The sequence below is a fragment of the Sceloporus undulatus genome, chromosome 1 (genome assembly GCF_019175285.1).
Source record: "Sceloporus undulatus isolate JIND9_A2432 ecotype Alabama chromosome 1, SceUnd_v1.1, whole genome shotgun sequence".
NCBI lineage: Eukaryota > Metazoa > Chordata > Lepidosauria > Squamata > Phrynosomatidae > Sceloporus > Sceloporus undulatus.
In genome coordinates this window covers 187,179,032-187,196,311 of record NC_056522.1, presented here as the reverse complement: position 1 = coordinate 187,196,311, position 17,280 = coordinate 187,179,032, and the positions used below count along the sequence as shown (strand labels likewise).

General features: G+C 40.0%; 1 protein-coding gene across 1 annotated transcript in view; it reads left to right on the top strand.

Moving 5' to 3' along the window:
* Positions 1-17,280, top strand: part of NRP2 (neuropilin 2) — a 123,974-nt gene that overhangs the window by 80,949 nt on the left and 25,745 nt on the right. The window contains exon 12 of the mRNA XM_042463439.1: positions 16,360-16,622. Coding sequence (XP_042319373.1) covers positions 16,360-16,622 — 263 coding nt within the window. The remainder of the gene's footprint in view (positions 1-16,359; positions 16,623-17,280) is intronic.

Genomic DNA, 17,280 nt, shown 5'->3' with positions numbered 1-17,280 from the left:
ATTCAGAAAAGGAAAAGAAGAAAAAAAAAAGGAAAGGATATAATACATACAAGTGTGTGTGCTCCCCCCTCTCTCTGTCTCTCTCTCACATACACACACACGCTAAATCTAAAACAGCATGCTAATGCACTAAACTAATACACTAAACTAGTGGTTCTCATATATATTTTTTAGCCATGGGGAAACCCCCCCCCCTTACTTCTACATGCAAATGTTGCCCCCTGCACCATAGTATATGAATAAAAACATTTTATTCATTCAGTTGGGCATTTTCATTTACACATGTATATTCATATTTTAACATTTTATAAGGAAATAACATCATTCAAATTAGAACAGGTTTATTTAAGTAAAATTGATACTTAACTCAGCACACGTAAATTTTACACATAAAAAGGTTTGGAGGAGGAGGAGGAGAAAGGATCAGCACCTCCACGTCCCGTGCCGCCCTTGAGCAACTCTCGCACACCCCTGGGGGTCCTGTCCCATTGCTTGAGAACCATTGCACTAAACTAAATAATACAAACTGATACATTAAACATTATCTAGCTATAGCACAAAAGGGCTCTGGTCCCCCAGTCCAAACGATAATGAAAGGGAAAAAAATCCAAAAGCAGGAATATATTATTCCAGCATTGCAGAACCAACTAAATAATTTTACTGAGTTTACTAGTAACATTAACCACAAATGTAACTTTACATCGTTAGATTTCTTATTGCTCAAAAAGGCCATAAATCATTCTAATTCTTTCAAAAACTCTTCAACTAGCTTATCCTTTAAAGTCCATGTTAATTTGGCAATTTCGGCTAATTCATCAACCTTTATAATCCATTCTTCCATTGTCAATGCCTCAATTTTGGTGGCATGGTTACTTTTGGTATGATAAAGGTAAGGTACATGCTGGTTTTAAAATCATTGTATTACTCTTTTGTGAATCTGGTACAACTAGAAGCAGATATTATTTCCTAAGATAATTTTAGGCAACACACTACAGGAAGCTTTTTTGAGGAATGGATACATTAAAAATTGGAGAAGCTGAAAGCTTAAGTCAAGAGATACCCTTCTCAGAGAAGGCAGAGATCTTAACTGGTTCATTTAAGGAGAGATTTAATCAAGATTAGAGAGCTCTAGCCATAGAGGCAAGAGAAAATGGGTTTTATTTGGAATTGTATAAGGATGAAGATCATGTAACTTAAAAAGTGTATACGCACTTTTTGAAACTAGAAACAGAAAATAAATCCATCAAAGATTATATGATAAGGTGGGTGCAAAATTTGGGGCATAATATTCAAATAGATGTATATACGATATAAAATGTATCTTGTGTAGTAATTTAAAAGAAAATAAGCATAAGATGATGTACAGATGATATTTAATTTCAAATAGGTTGTTGAAAATGCCTAAGAATGCTTCAGTTCAATGTTGGGGTTATCAAGATAAGGAGGGGCCTTTTTTCACATGCGATCAAGTTGCAAGAAAGCAAGAAAATATTGGCCTGAGATCTATATATTAATTCAAACCATTTTAGAGGTGCAGAAATGTTTTTGTTGGGTATTATGGACAAGGAATTAGAAAGTAAATATGGATTACTTCTTAGATATAGGATAACAGCAGCAAGAACACTGCTCAAACTTGGAAACAAACTGAGAAAACCAGCAATTCCTGATGGCAAGTGGGGAGCACTTGCTGCTTCGCATCAGCCTGGAAGAGCCTTAAGTGGAGCTTAGAATTGCATGGTTTGTTACTCAGAAGCCAAATTTCTCCACTGGGAGGCCAAGCAGTAGAACACTGTGACTTCAGCCAGGCAAGAAGGCTGTGCCACTGAACCAATTAGATGAATATTTATGAAGCATACAGAATGTTATGGAAGATGATGAATTGAACCCTTTTCTTTAACTATGTTTGGGAAGAGGAAGGGGGTGATGATGAGAAAAGTTGGATCTCAGTGGTAGAACATGTGATTTTCTGCAGAAGGTTCCAGATACATTCTTTAGTTCCTCAGGGTACAGGCTATGAAAGATTCTTGTCTGAAAGCCTTAAGAGTCACTTTCAGGGACAACAGGCAATAGTGAGCTAGAGGAACCAGTACTCTGGATCTATCTAGGCCTTGTCTGTTCTGGCCAGGATATTCTGTGGACAGCCCACAGTATCCTGGCCCCATAACTGCCCTAACATGCCCCTGTTACCATGACCTCTGTTTCCACAATGCCATGGCTGAGTCACCCAGCATGTACACTGCTGTCATGGGTTGCTCACTCCTGAAGTCAGAATGAGGCATCCAGGTGATGAGCACAAGGTGGAGCACCTAATTTTGACCTTAGAATGAACAACCTGCAGTGGATGCTTGGCCAGGCAGCTTGGTGGGACATCCATGCAGACAGCTGCTGTGATACAGAAAGAGAGGAATTCGGATCTTCCAAGTAAATTATTATGATTGTATTAAGCTTTTAACCCATATTTCTAGTGCAGAATGTGCCGGACATCATCCAGTCAGCCTGCACCAGAACTGGAGATTGAGATGTGGATTGTCTAAATTGGACAACAGCAAAATGTTTGGGGCCAGGCCTTTGGCTCATGCAGCCCAAGTCAGTGTCTTGTGGTAGGAGGTACATGAAAAAGGTACCTGGTTACACCTCTGGCAGCTCCATGTATAGCTGGAAAAATGACCCTGTTCTGAAGCTCTGGAAAGCTGTTGCCAGTAAGTGGAGACAACACTGAGCTAAATGGACTAATGGTCTGACAAATGACAAGGCAGCCTTTATTGTTAGTTGTATTACTTAAGTAATTAATTATATAATTATAACTAATTATAATTTGATTATTACTGTTATTGATGTTAGCCTTTAAAGAGCATTTATAAAACACATCAGCATGCCTCCCCCCCCCACCTGTATATGTCAATCTGTATCCTACATGGAGATTTCTGCAGGTGTAAGATACAGACTCAGGCAGCTCTGGCATAAGGGAAACTACTCCTTGCTCCTTGCAGTCTGTTGTTAAAATCACTAGGATTGCTTGCTTAGTAAAGTAAGTATATAATTAAAGCCAAATGTCTTTATAGTAGATTGGGAGGAGAGTAGGAGCAGCAAGTGGCTTCCCTTATGCTGCCTAGTGATTTCAAGACTGAGACAAAGTTAAGCTAGCAACTTTGTCTCCCTTTCCCCCCCCCACAACCCTAGTTACATTACAGACCTGAACATTAAGACCCAATTAATGAATTCTGTGAGGTGTTATCCTACTGGTGACAGTTGTAGCAAAACCAAAACCAGGGATTTCCATGGTTATCGGTAGATATAAGAGATGATTGGGCCTATCATCTCTTGAACACAACCACCACACATTTTACACACTGGCATCTCCCAGACAGGCTTGCATGTCATGTAATAGCTCTCCAATAACCCATGGGGGTGATGGGATTTGAGCACTTCTTCTGTTGTCTGGGAAAGAAGGTGAAGAAAAAACTCCTGGTTTTGCCTAGGTGTAACATAGAAGCCATTGAACTGACTTAACAATGATAAATGATACATCATTTAGTGGACTCAGTATGGGACAAGGCAGTGAAAACCTCCCTGGTGTATGTGTGTGTGTTTGTGTTCCAGGGTAGGATGAAGAGATAATGCCAGAACTGAATCCTACATGTTACACATGCACAATTCAAATACAAGCAAAAATGTATGCAGAGCCTACTAGCCTCTTGCTTTGCATGTGAACATTACACAAAAAGGCTGTTAGCTTGATTATTAGAGAGATTCAGTAGGTTACAATAACAGGACTCCAGATAAACTTAGTGGGAACTGCAGTCACTGCGCTGTTCAGAGAAATCAAGCTTGATTAAAAGAGATTGAAGCGATGGGCCAGATCATCTTACTGGCTCCTCCAAATTACATTAAAGGCTTGACTTTGTGCAGGCTTGCAGTGTTGTAAGTCTTCATTGATTTGGCTGATAGATGGATTTTTATTTAGAAAATAAAATAGTGATGACTTGGCAAGTAAATTAACAGGTAATCAAATTGAGAAGGTTCTTTCCTGTGAGACAAGATGCCCACCTGGTATAAATATTGCATTTATTGTGGATTGATTTCTCTTTTAGCCAAACAAGGCTTCTGCAGGGTAAGAAGCATATCATGGAAACTGGGTAGAGTTTTAGTAGCATGGACTCAAATTGGCTTAACTATATGTTTATTATGTCAGATCTTTACAGTCGAAAGGGATTTGATCCTCCTAGAAACCACAAGTTATGCATTGGTTTCCTCTGTTTTAACATTCCAGAGAAATGGGAGGTTGGGGATGAGTCTTTTCAGATGTTGATGCTGCATTCTTTGCAACTTTTTCCCCTCTAGCATGAACATATACCCTGCATAGGGTTGCCATATTCCAATCCCTCATATCCAGGCATCTAATTTGATGTTATGCAAATTATTATAATTATGCATGTTATTAATTTGCATTCTGATTATGCAAATTCAACACATTAACCATTACACTTTTTCTACCATTATGTTTCAACCTCAGTACTAGTACCAAGCTAAGAGCTCCCCCCCTCATGCTTGTGTAATAGCAGGGTGGGATGAGGCTCTCCCCAGTGTCAGTCTTCTTGCACAGTTTCTTACTTCATTGCTACAGCCCCATTTTAACATATCCGTTGGGCTGTAATGAAGGATTTACTGCTTTAACTGGCCTAGCTGTCTGGGACATTTTATAACCCCTTCAATCCGGGGTTTCCCAGGACAAATGGCAACCTTAACTCTGCATTGGCTGGAACGTAGATTTAACAGAGTGGCTCTGTCCTACGCCAGCAGGAGTCTTGCATGTTTACAAATTGTGTAGCAGAAAGTCAGCAGCATTTGTAATGGATGTGTGTGAAAATGCTCAGCAAGATCAGACTCCCAGAATCCTCAGCCATCATAACTACTGTCCATTCTGGCTGGTGATTCTGGGAGCTGTAGACTCAAGAAAGCAAACTTTCCAAGCACTGTTAAAGACTTCAGTTATGCCACAGACAAAGCCCTTGGAATAACCAGAAACTGGCGCCACTATCAAAAGCTTCCATTTCATTTCCTAAGCAAAGCAAAGGAGCTAAAGGCAGGCTAGTTTTGATTTTGTAAGAATCAGTTCTGAACAGGATGAAGCAGTTGTGAAAAACTCAGGGCAAATCTCTGTAGGCAGTAGTTGGACATTAAGACTTGTAGGATAGGTATGTAATTTGTTCTCTTTTTTTTAAAAAAAAGAGGCAGGAATATGGAGCTTATTTTTCTTTTGCAAGCTAACTCTTGAACTGTCTCTACTAACTCTGCAATTTAAAGCATGCTGACCTGAAGAAGCAATGTGAATAAACAGAAATATTGGCTTTGAATTGTCTTGGGTGGATCGCCTGCAAGATAACTGATGTCTGGTGAAAAAGCAGCACCTAAGGGCCATTGTTGAGATTGGTTATTGGTTTCTGTGCATCTTACATGATCTGTTTTGTTGGAAACAATCCCATCTGTGCTTCAGAAACCATCTTCCTTGGGAAATTGACTTTGACAGAGGAAGGGTGGCAGATTTACACAATGTGCTGTTAAAATATATAAAAAGCCCCACTAGCTTGTAATCTGTGGGATTCCCAGTTCACACTGTGTTAAACTATATTTTTCCAGGACACCCCACTGGCAGGAAAGAAAGAAACAGATACTTAATGTTACCTGTGAAACCTTCTCCTGTTAGCCAGGTGATTTGTTTAGCTTTCCAGATGGCTGTTTGGGAAGCTCAGTCCATGATTTACCAAGGTGCTTACACTGTGCTGCCACTTCCTGAGCATCGTTTAGTGGAACATTCCTGCTGCTCTTGCTCAGTGGAAGCCAGATAGCCTCATAAATCTCCTTGCAAAGCAACAGCAGCAGCAAACAGAATTTCTGTAAGTGGGGTGCCCTCAGCCCTTGAGGAAACCATCTTTTGAACACCTGATGATGTTCAGTATCAACTTTATACACTGCCTCTTTGCTAGAACCAAATTCTTCTTAAAATCAAAGAGACAAGAAGGGGGATAATACACTTTTTCTATCCTAAAGGTATTATTCAAAGATTTTTGCAAAATCCCCTTTTCTTCAAACAGTTCAGAGTAGGAGTGTGTGTGTGTGTGTGTGTGTGAATTGCTTTGCTTCAGGTTCCTCCATTCTTTTGCTGCCTGTTTCTATCCTTCCATTAACTGCAAAATAAAATAAGAATGACTGGAATGGCTGGGCTGAAGCAAGATGCCTTGGCAATTAGTTCTTTGGCAGGCCTTTTTTATTTGACCACAAGACTTTCCTGAGATTCTTCCAGACATTAGAATGACTGGCCAATTAAATCTTAAAGTCATGTAGGAGCAGGTACAGCCTACTGCCTCATATCTGTGTACTCATATCTACAGTACAAAGATGAAGAAACCCTGATGTCCACTGGACCAGATCCATAGTCATATGTGGGGTGGCAGCTCATGAGTTGCTCAGAGTGTAAGCAGGTATACTTTCCATCTGTGGTTTGGGCTGGTCATAGTAACCTTGGACAAAACACCTCCTTCAAGGTCCTTTGGTTCCTTATTCTCCTTGCAACAAATGTCTCCCTAATTTTGGACAGCCTGAGTCTCCCTTTCTTTTCTTTGAGCTAATTGTTATTGTAATGGAGCCATGGAACCCAGATATAAAGTTGACTGTGCTTTGACCCTTTGCATGGAATTTCAATCAGCTGGGCCTCTCTCACTGCTATAACACTATCAGTGCAATTTAAAAATTGTTTAATAAATAAAAGATAAAAATGCAATGGGAGGAAGATGCACTTGAATCCCTCTCTTCTGTCCATCTAATAAAGATGTTCTAACATTGTCCCTAGTTAATGGAATGACCACAGAAACCAGACTTGCTTGCTATCCCTTAGCTCCACTGTACTCAACTTCCAGCGTACCCATCATTATTTACTTGCATGCTCAAAGGGCCTTGGACAGAGTTCCTTACCAAAGATTGGTGAACAGACCTAGCAGTCAGAGAATAAGAAGAGATGATCTTATGGTTCAGTAACTGGCTGAAGATCACAAAGAAGAGTGTAAGATTAAATTGACAGTTCTCTCAAGGAAGGATAGTGTCTTTCAGATGTTCCTTAAAATTGGAAAAGCTTCCTACGCAAAACATGGCCTGCATGGTCAGTGCTGGACAAAAATAAGGGTGTCTTCTTCATTCCCATTCCACTTTCCATAACATGGCAACCTAAGGCTGGCTCATGCATTGGCATACATAACAGCTCCTCTACAGTTGATGGCTGTCAGCTGCATAAATGAACTGATCCATTGAAAAGCATTGTTGGTGCTGATATGAAAATTCTGTTTGTGAAGCTGTATCTGAATTTACATGCTCAGAAAGCTACTTGATAGTATAGCAAGCATCAAGTAGCGAATGCATACCTGTGAATAGTCCTGTCTCAGATCTTGTGGAATTATACTAGAATGCTTTTTAAAGCAATTCATCAGAATGTTGTTACTGTTGTTTTTTCTCCCCTTTTAAAGGGTGGGAAGTGGTTAAATAGTTGATTTAAGCAATGGGTTTATCTGGAATAATTTTGTTTTAAAACAAATGTGTGTGTAATGTCATCTGTGTTGATACTTAATCAAAGAGGTATTGTTAAGGACTTTATGGGACATTGGTTTCTGCTTCAGAAAGCTTAGTCTTTGCTTGACTAATTCCTTTTGAATCAAAGACAGTATCTCCTTTTTAACCGTGAAAACCAACAACTATAGGAAGAAGAGGAACAAAGATGTGAGCAGATATATTTAATAGTTTTAGAACATATATAGCATTTGAAATTGGTGTCTGGATGGACTGGCTAGCGAAGCAATTTTGTCTTCAAGATAACTGTATGATTGTTGTTTGGATTCTTCTTGTATTTTATCTGTTCTTATCTATTCTTAATGTATCATTTAAAAAAAAGCTCTTGAATGGAGGAACCGTTGCTTATTGATTCTATCTCCTTGCCACTTTCACACAGAGGCTACAAACAATTCTTTTTGCTTCCTCAGCTCATGCTTACCCCAGAGGGGACCACTTGTCTCTGGGGGACCCTGCAGTATAAAACCTAGAAAACACGTTCAAGATGAGCTGTTACCTCACTTTAAATGCTGAGAAGGAGGAAGTGCATTACCTCAAACCCATTTTTAGTTAGCCTTTTAAAAACTAACCAAGCAATTTGGACCCCATACACATAGGCCCAGCACATGTACTAACATTCCATATGTGAGTGTTAGCAAACACAAGATGGAAAATTGCTGTGCCACTTGGGTAGATGTCATCTTCCTTTCCTACACGATAGAGAATAAGTTCCTAACTTATGGTGAATGGGACTCCTTTTGTCCATTATGTGATTCAGCGGTGAATCACATAATGGACATGCTGATTCTCCCTCTTCCCACAGCCCCACTCACCCACTGTTCCAAAGTGCTCCCCATCTCCCCAGAGTAGGTTTTCCAAGGATAGAATAGGCTGTAGGGAAAAGGGAGAATCAGCTCCCTTTTACCCTGTAAGTGGAAGTCCATTCAGAGGATGCTACTTCCTACTGGAACAAACTCTTCGGGATCCCAGCTATACAGCCGCCGCCGCCACCACCACCACCCCGGGATGTGAAATATCATTGGATTCTCCAGTTGCATGGCTGCTTTGAGGGCCTATAAGTGTCCCTCTCTTATTGGTCCTTTTGGCAGGAAAGCCAAAGAAGTGGTGGAGTGTCCGGACAAATTTCACTCTGATTCCCTTGATGTAGCTCCTCTAAATTCAGTGACATTTTGATTACATGTTTTTAATGAAGAGGGCTACATTATGATACTAGTTGTGTGGATGTAGAATTTCTGGTGCCAAAGTGACACTCGAGTGCCTGACACCTATTAATTTCTATGGAAGATAAGTGCCTAAGAGCAATTTTGCCTTTGAAAATCTACTTCTTCAAACTGAGTTCTCATCAAACTAGATGTCAATCACTTTTCAAGTCTGGGAATTATGAAAAATAGCTTGAGTCAAAGGGCCACCATGAGCTGTTCAGCTTATTGAAGCAGGTACAGCTATGGAGAATCAGTTTGTTCCTGATAGAAGTTCAGACCTAGCAACACATTTGGAAAGGGTTAGTGCGACGAATCATTCAGAAGATTAAATGCACTGGCCTTCCCATAATGGACCTCAAGTCTGTCTTGCTGAAATCTAGCAGGGTGAATGTATCCGGACCATTTACTGCATTCTTGCATGAGTTTCTTGTCCATCGTATAAGACATGAATTCTAAGTAAATAAAACCCATACTGTTAAGAAAATTGAAATTCCTTCATAGTTGAGCCAAGTAAACAAACAAATATATAAATAATCATAAAGGGCCAATGGACTGGGACTTTACTATTTGAGGTTTCTACCTCTAACAAAGGTGAAACCATTCTTTTCTTTTAAATTGGGACTGCATTGGCATGTTTTGCCTTAGCAACAGTTAAAAGTTGTCCTGATGAAAAAGCATGGAGGCTTCCTAAGAAATTCAGTGTTCTCTTCCTAACAAAGGAGGTTGCAGCCCCTCAAAGGATCTGAGACAAACTGGATCTTAAAACCGGTAATTTTTTGTCTTGCTAATGAAATTTAAAGTTTATTTTCTGGACTTTAAAAATCTCCCAGTACCCACCTGCATGAATACTCTTACATGTATACTATGCATTTTGGTTGGTCCAATAAAGGTATCACTGTTTTTGGTGAATTTTGGATGTTATTATACTTAGCTATAAGGCTAACACAGCGATCTCTGGATATATGCTATGGTATCATAGTTAGCCATGTATATATATGGCTAACTATGATACCATAGCATTTAGAATGCAAGGGTGGCTGTGAAGGCTGGTTTGAAGGATTCTAATTTGAAGCTTTAAAAATGAAAAGAGGGAAGGTACAACATATTTAATAACCTGATGTTAAAGGAAAGATTACTGTTGCAACTTTGTGGAATCTGGCCACTGCTCTATAGCCTATGTCAGTTCATTTGAATATGAACATTAAAAAAACAAAAACCTGCATAGCAGTGGCATTGAGCTAAAGACCAAGTCTTCTATGGTTTAAAGCAGAGCATAATTATTTTCCTTTGCAGTAAAGGATAGTTCAAAAGGCAATGGCCACAATCCAACACATATTTGGGTGCACTTAATCCAATTGATTTCAATTAGGCTTAAGCATATCTAATTTTGTACTGGATTGTGTCCAATGCATGTAAGGTACGAGAAGGTCAATAATTGGAAGACTTGTAATAGCAGTTTGAGCAATGCAAAACACACACACACAGAGAGAGAGAGAGACTTCTTGTCTGTGGTAAACATGCTTGTGAAGAGAAAGGATAGGCTTAATCCCTTTTCCCCTGACATCTAGTTTTCTTTGTTGGGGGGATTTTATTTGTACAGAGACACATTCAGTAATGTGAATCACACCTGCAGTCTGGAGAGGTACAGCCCTGTCACTAGGTTTACCACTAGACCTTGTAAAAAGACATCAGTTGACAACTGAAAGTGATACTAATTGCTCAGATAATTTCCCTATTGCTTAAAAGGCAGAATTGATTGAGTTTTGTAATCTCATTTTTATAAACAATCCTAGATATTGTGTCAAAGGGTGATGTATATACACACACACACACACACACACACACACGTATTTTAAAATTGAAATTGAAATTATAGAACACTTGAATTTCCCCATCCCTTTGGTAAATCTTCACAACTCCCCAATTGCCTCATCCTATTCTTTGTGCCCTAATGAAATCAACCACAAATAATCCCACTGCATTTGAGCCATGTTAGTCTCCTAACAACAATATGAATTGCTTACCTTTCTTTCTCACTAAATTACGTTATGGAATCCATTGTCTATGGCAAAGATAAGAAAGCAGGCTAATGATATGAAGCCCTCATAAGCCTTTTTCTGTCACATTTGAAGGCATTTTAGGTATTCCACCACCCACCCACCCTATGTTTGGAAACCAAAAGACTTTCTCTTGAATGGTGGTTTGTTCTTACAGGCTTACAGAGTTGGCCAAGAGGTGGTTGTTTCTCTTCAAATAAACTACATTTAACCAGTCTACATTTTACCACCTAAATATATTTGTTCCAGTCTCCAGTCTAACGTTGATCATCCTTTATCCAAAATGCTTGAGACCAAAAGCAGGCTGGGTTTTTTTTTTGGGGGGGGGAGGGTTAATTTTATTTATTTTATTTTGGAATACCTGTATTTCTCCAGAAACTGGAGAGAGAGAGACTGAAGATCTGTGAAATGGCAGGAGACATGGATCCCTGTTGTTTCACAGGTTCTCACATTTCTCTCCTACTGCGTCTCTCTCCAGCCTCTCAGATATAATACAGATACATTCTACGCTACTTGTGTTGTAATTCAAAAATGTTTTGGATTTTGGAGTACTTCAGATTTCAGAATTCCAGATAAGTGACATTCAACCTGTACTATAAAAGGGAAGCACAGTTGCTGTCTTGTTCAGTGGTTGGCAGAATTTGAGGGTTAAGGGAAGAGGGAAGTTTTTCATGGCATTGCAAGAGGCCAAGTGGAATGGGCCAATCATTCCCCATTGTTGTGCCTATGAAGGGGTGGGCACTGACAGAAGAAAAAGTAGCAACGTGATACTACTACATATCCTTAGCCTTCCAAGGGTGCCATAGAAAGCTCAAGGACAGAGCTTTACCCTCAGCCAAAAATATGCCAATATCCCCATTATGGCCTGAATATTTGCTCCATGTCTTTGAATAATCTTTACTTAGATCACTGACAGCAACAACTTCATCCTACTGTTTGTGCTCGAGGGCTAATCATCTGCAGTGTGAAAAGAGGGAAAGAAGAAAAAGAGAAAGATGATGAGTACTATTCTGCTTTGCTTATCATCAACTAAATTGTCAGCTAGGCTCTGATTGCAAAGTATTTACTACCTGGTGGTGGGGTGGGGTGGGGCAGAGAGTGGAAAGCAAAAGGAAAAAAAAGACCTCCTACACACACACAGTGAGTTTGTCTTCCCAGTCCTAAGAAGAGTCTGTAAGGTTGACAGGTGGCGGGGTGGTGAAGAGAGTGGTAGGGATCAGCTGCTGATTTATAAGACAAGCAAATTTAAGAGAGAATAAATATGAGTTGTCGTCCCCCCCTCCGCCAGCAACCTCTGATAATGTCATGATTACAGAGTCAATTTTTCCTCACCGATTACAGCACTTTCACTTGTCCTAATTATGTCAATCTTTTGCCTTAAGCTTTTCAGTATCTTAATCAGCAGAGTTCCATGCTTGTAGCTGCTGGTGAAATAGACATCCTCCTTACTGATCTGTCTCCATCAATGGAATATACTGTCTTTCTATCCAGCGAACCTACTCTCCTCTTGCTGTGATTAGTCTCTCTACATATTAGCAACTTCTGTGTATGGTATGAAATATTGGGCTTGTTTTGCTAATACCAGGGTGAAGGTAGGAAAGGTATTTCCTTAGAACACTGATGTCTTTTAAATCAGCATGGTGTAATAGTTTGCATGATGGACTGGGACTCCAGAAGACAAGGGTCTGAATCTCCATTTGGCCATGGAAAGCAACTCAGTGAGCTTGGACCTTTGAGTTGCCATAACTTGGAAATGATTTGAAGGCTTATCACAACAGCAACAACAACATAACTGACACTGATGCTATTTACAAGTGGACAGCATGCATGTTTATTTAGAAGTGTCTCTATCTGTGACTAGTGGGTCTTGCTCTTAGGAAATATGCATAGGATTCTACCTTTAATCTGTATTCATTTCCACTGCCAACAGATAATGGGAAATATTTTCACTCTTCCTTCTGCGTGAGATTTTCCTTCCGTTCTGCTCCTAGCTACAAGTACCTAGCTTATAGAACTGATAACTTTGTAGGGTTGGGGGAAGAGGGAGGAAACAGAACTCACATGTCTTCAAAGCCAGTGCAACCAGCACAAATTTACCAGATGAAATTTTTCCTAGCATGTAGTTAAAGTGGTGAGGAAAAATCAAGAAGCAGAGAGACTGCATGTTGCATTGTGTTAAGGACAGAGTGGATCTGGGATGGGGCTCTTTGATAACCTTAACACATCTTGGAGCAGGAGATATAGTAAAATTCCAAGTATAATGAAGGACTTTTATTTCCTCAACCTCCAAAGCTCATCTTTCAGATTTAGCCATCACATCCCAAAATGGCCATTGTCTTACAGGTAGAGCTCAGGGAGAAGGGATGTGGAAGAGTACACAGATCTCTTCTTGTTGCCAGATGCACAGCAATAGAGTATTGCTATTGACAGCCCAATGGCAGTGGCAGTACTTGCTGTGAATCCAGTGACAAGGACAAAGCTGGGCACTCCTCCTTCATCCTGCTTGATAGAGTAGCCCATCCTACTCCAAGGGTCTGTCAAGGGTTAACGCTACAGGTGCATGCCCAGACGCAATTTGGCAACCCTAGTTATGGGACTGCCAGTGGCATTGGGCTACCAATTTTTCTTCTACAAGAAGCTGCAGGAAATTCTGGGATAACCCTGCAGTCAGACAAGATATAGAAGCTTGCAATTCTAAACTGCATGTTGTACGATCTATCCCCAAGTGTTAGCTGTAGGAAAGCCACTGTAGGGGCTGCATTTTATTGAACTGGATAAATAAATAAATAAATAAAACTTATTTTTATCCCACTATTCTACCATAGGGCAATCAGAGCAGCTTACAGTATAAAAAACATCCAATACACAATACGATATAGCGTAACCCCCCTTAAAAAGAATTAAATATATTACTATTAAAAATCACTCTATTAAAATAAACTGTTTAAACCAATAACTAACAGGTGAGTGGTGGTATGATATAAAATATGCAGCATATATGGAGGGTTCTTTCATGCTGGTTGAAAACTATTCCAGAAAGGCCTGCCGGAAGAGATCCGTCTTGATAGCTTTTTTGAAGCTATCCAGGTTGGTGATTTGATGGATCTCTTCTGGCAAATCATTCCACAGTCTGGAAGCAGACGCAGAGAATGTCCTCTGGGAGGTTGCTGCCAGTCTTTTTTGGCTTTAATAAGTTCCTCCCAGAGGACCTGAGGGTGCACAGTGGATTGTATGGAAGTAGGCGATCCTAGGCCATATAGGGCTTTAAAGGAAGGATAGGAAGGAGAACCTGGTGCAAAATCCAACAGGCTTCCTGTTTTTTAAATGATTATTCAAAAGGAGAAATTTCAGAACATCTGAACTCTGCATGGTCGATTTCCACTGTTAAAATGACTTCATTTATGCAACTATTCAAGGCATGGTGTGTGAGCTCTCCCCACTCTCTTTGCGTAGTATCACACTGTAGCCAAAAGCTCAGGGACATTATGAGAAGGAGATGAAGCCAGAGGTTCCTTGATTGGCAGAAGGCAAGCCCCTGGCTTCAAGGGGGCAGCAGAAGTCACAGTTTGGAAAAGTCACATTTTTGGACAACAGTTCCCAGATGCTAACTTGGGAATTATGGGAACTGTAGTCCACCCCCTTTTCCAGGCTTCGGTGACTGACTGCTTAGGTAGCATATTTTATTCTGACCTGGACATCTAATTTTTTTTAGGTATTATTGGTCAAGTGTGATGGCTGTTTTCTTCAGTTAATACACTGTATTAGTGCATATCAGCATTGAAATTCTTAGTGTTTTCTTTCTTAATCATTATTTCTTGCTTTCCTGTTTTACATGTTTCTTACATTGCATCTCTTTCCAAGCACAGCCTGGTTTTTTCCTCCAATGACAAGTGGTTTGTTCTTTGTATTTTGAAGAGAAGCTTAGTGCAGTTATTTTTGTAAACTGTGTTTAATAAAATATGCTCCCCTTTATACTCTACTGACTTTGCGGTGGTTTGCAAAATCTGGACAAAGATAGATGGGTGACTTTTCTAGATGTCTTTATAAAGGATTGTGAAACATTAGGCGTGTGCAAAGTTGCAGAGAGGCCTTGAATAAATGAACATTGAGGAATAGATTAAAATATAAATGATCAGATTGATTTTTTAAAAAATCAAAATCCAAGTGAAAAATGAAATAAGAGAGGCTAAACAATGGTCAAGATGGGAATATTTATTTATTTATTTCATATCCCAGCTAATTATTTAATATCCCCTTTCCATGTGGGACCCAGAGTGTAGGCTGTAGTTACTTAACTAACTGTAGTTACTTAACTAATGTGTAGGCTGCTTTTCAGGAAAAGGTTGCAAAGATGCTTATTGGTAACAATAAAATACTAAATCAGTGAGATATCAATTAACATTGTGAAATCATCAAATTAGTGGTGTCAATAATGAAGCAGCCAGCAAAGAAACAGATGCTCAAAGAATTAATCTAAACTGAATGCTTCCCCCCCAACAAAATGATCTTCGCTAATCTACAGGAAGCTAGTGGGGAGGGAATTAAAGGAGCCCACAAAACAAGGAGATTCTGGATTCCCACTCTACCATATGCCCCTACAGATGTCAGAGACAAAACTTCATAGAGCTTTTTTTTGGCCTACAACTCCGAGAATCTAACTGACAGTCCAAAAAAGTATTTCAAATTCTAGTGGTGACAGGACACAAAGCAGAGCATCCCCAAAAGATCTTAAAAGACTGAGCAGGATCATCTGGAAACAGATGATTCTTGAAATATCCAGGGCCCAAACAGATTTTTGTGTCAAAAGCTGGAAGCAAGGCTCAAATCAGTGCAGAGTACTACAGCATGAGTGCTCTTCTGCATGATACTTGCTTGGTGTACCCTGTGAACTTTGTAAACATGAGGAATGAAAATGTTCTGAAAAGTCAGTTTTATTACTGTGGTGTAATTTTATGTTTCCCCAGCAAATGCAAGTCCTGAACCTGGTTGTCAAATTAATATAAATATGAAGAAGAGAGGGGCATTTTCAGAAGGAAATTTTGGTGTGCAGGTATTTTATCCTTTCCCTGCCAACAAATTCTGCTCTGAAATGGCTGCCATCATTCCCAGGATCCTGATTTGCTGCCAGGCTGAGACAGCTGTATGGAAAAACTGCCCTCAGCAGAGAAGAGGCAGCTCATTTCCCTCTGCCCTACATGAGTGTCAAGAAACAAACATGGGTTTCAAAACCACAGGCTTATCCTCCTGACATAAACTTCCATAATCAGGAATTTTGACTTTCTTCAGTAATTGATCACAGTACACAACCACCCAATCTGCTAGGGGAGTATAAGCATCCCTATTACTCTTGTGTTGTCATCATTGAGATGGAAGCAGTGATCATCAGTCTCTTGCTGCATCAGATCCTGGTTGAGCTTAGCTGATAAGAACAAGTTGCCGCTTCCATTGCAAATGATGATTCAAGATGTTGTCTTCTCCTTCCCTAGATGGCAAGACCTACCTGCAGTTGCAGAGCAGTGCCAGAAGAGAAGGACAGCATGCCCGCCTTGTCAGCCCTACCATCTTCCTGCCCAGGAGTGCCGTGTGCATGATCTTCCGCTACCAGGTCTCTGGTGGGAGCGGGACCATGCTGCAGGTGCGACGGGAAGCATCACATGAGAACAAGGCCTTGTGGATCATCAGGGAGGATCAAGGGGAAGAGTGGAGAGAAGGGCGGATCCTTCTCCCGAGCTATGATATGGAGTATCAGGTGAGCTTGCTGAGAAGGTTGAGAGGTTGAGATTCATGTGGATTTCAGCTGTACTTCTTTCAAATACATCAACAGACCCTGTTTCATTCATCATTAGAGAACATTGTTGAGCAGGGCTCTTTTCTCCTTCATTGTGTTTTCCATGTTGCTATAGTAACTAAAAGACAGTGTGTTTGTTATTCAGAATTTGCCTATTTTATACATAGGTTTAGGTCTTTGTTCATACTGTTGCCTTTTATATTCCTCTCATTTGTAAATGTGTCCCCCCTCCCATTTTTCCTTTAGATGATTATCAGGTATTCTGTGTCAAGAAGCCACAAAGCCACAAGGGATTTAAAAAAAAAGTGCCTCTTGCAACCAGGTAGAGGGTGCAAGAACAGACCTAAGATTTTTGTTTTTAAAAAAATCTCTTTCTTTCTTTCTTTCTTTCTTAAACTGTTCTGGGGAAAGAAGGAAGCAATTAGTGCTTCCTTGGTTTGGAAGAAGATGGGTTTGCGCAAAATGAGCTCCCGGTGTGAATTCAGTGCTCTCAGAGCCCTTAAACAACAGCAGAAATCTGTGTATAAATAGATAATTTAGGAAAGAGAACTAAAATGCACATATCTATTATGCCTCTGCACAAGCAGAATTATCTTCAAAATCCAGCACAGAAATTGAG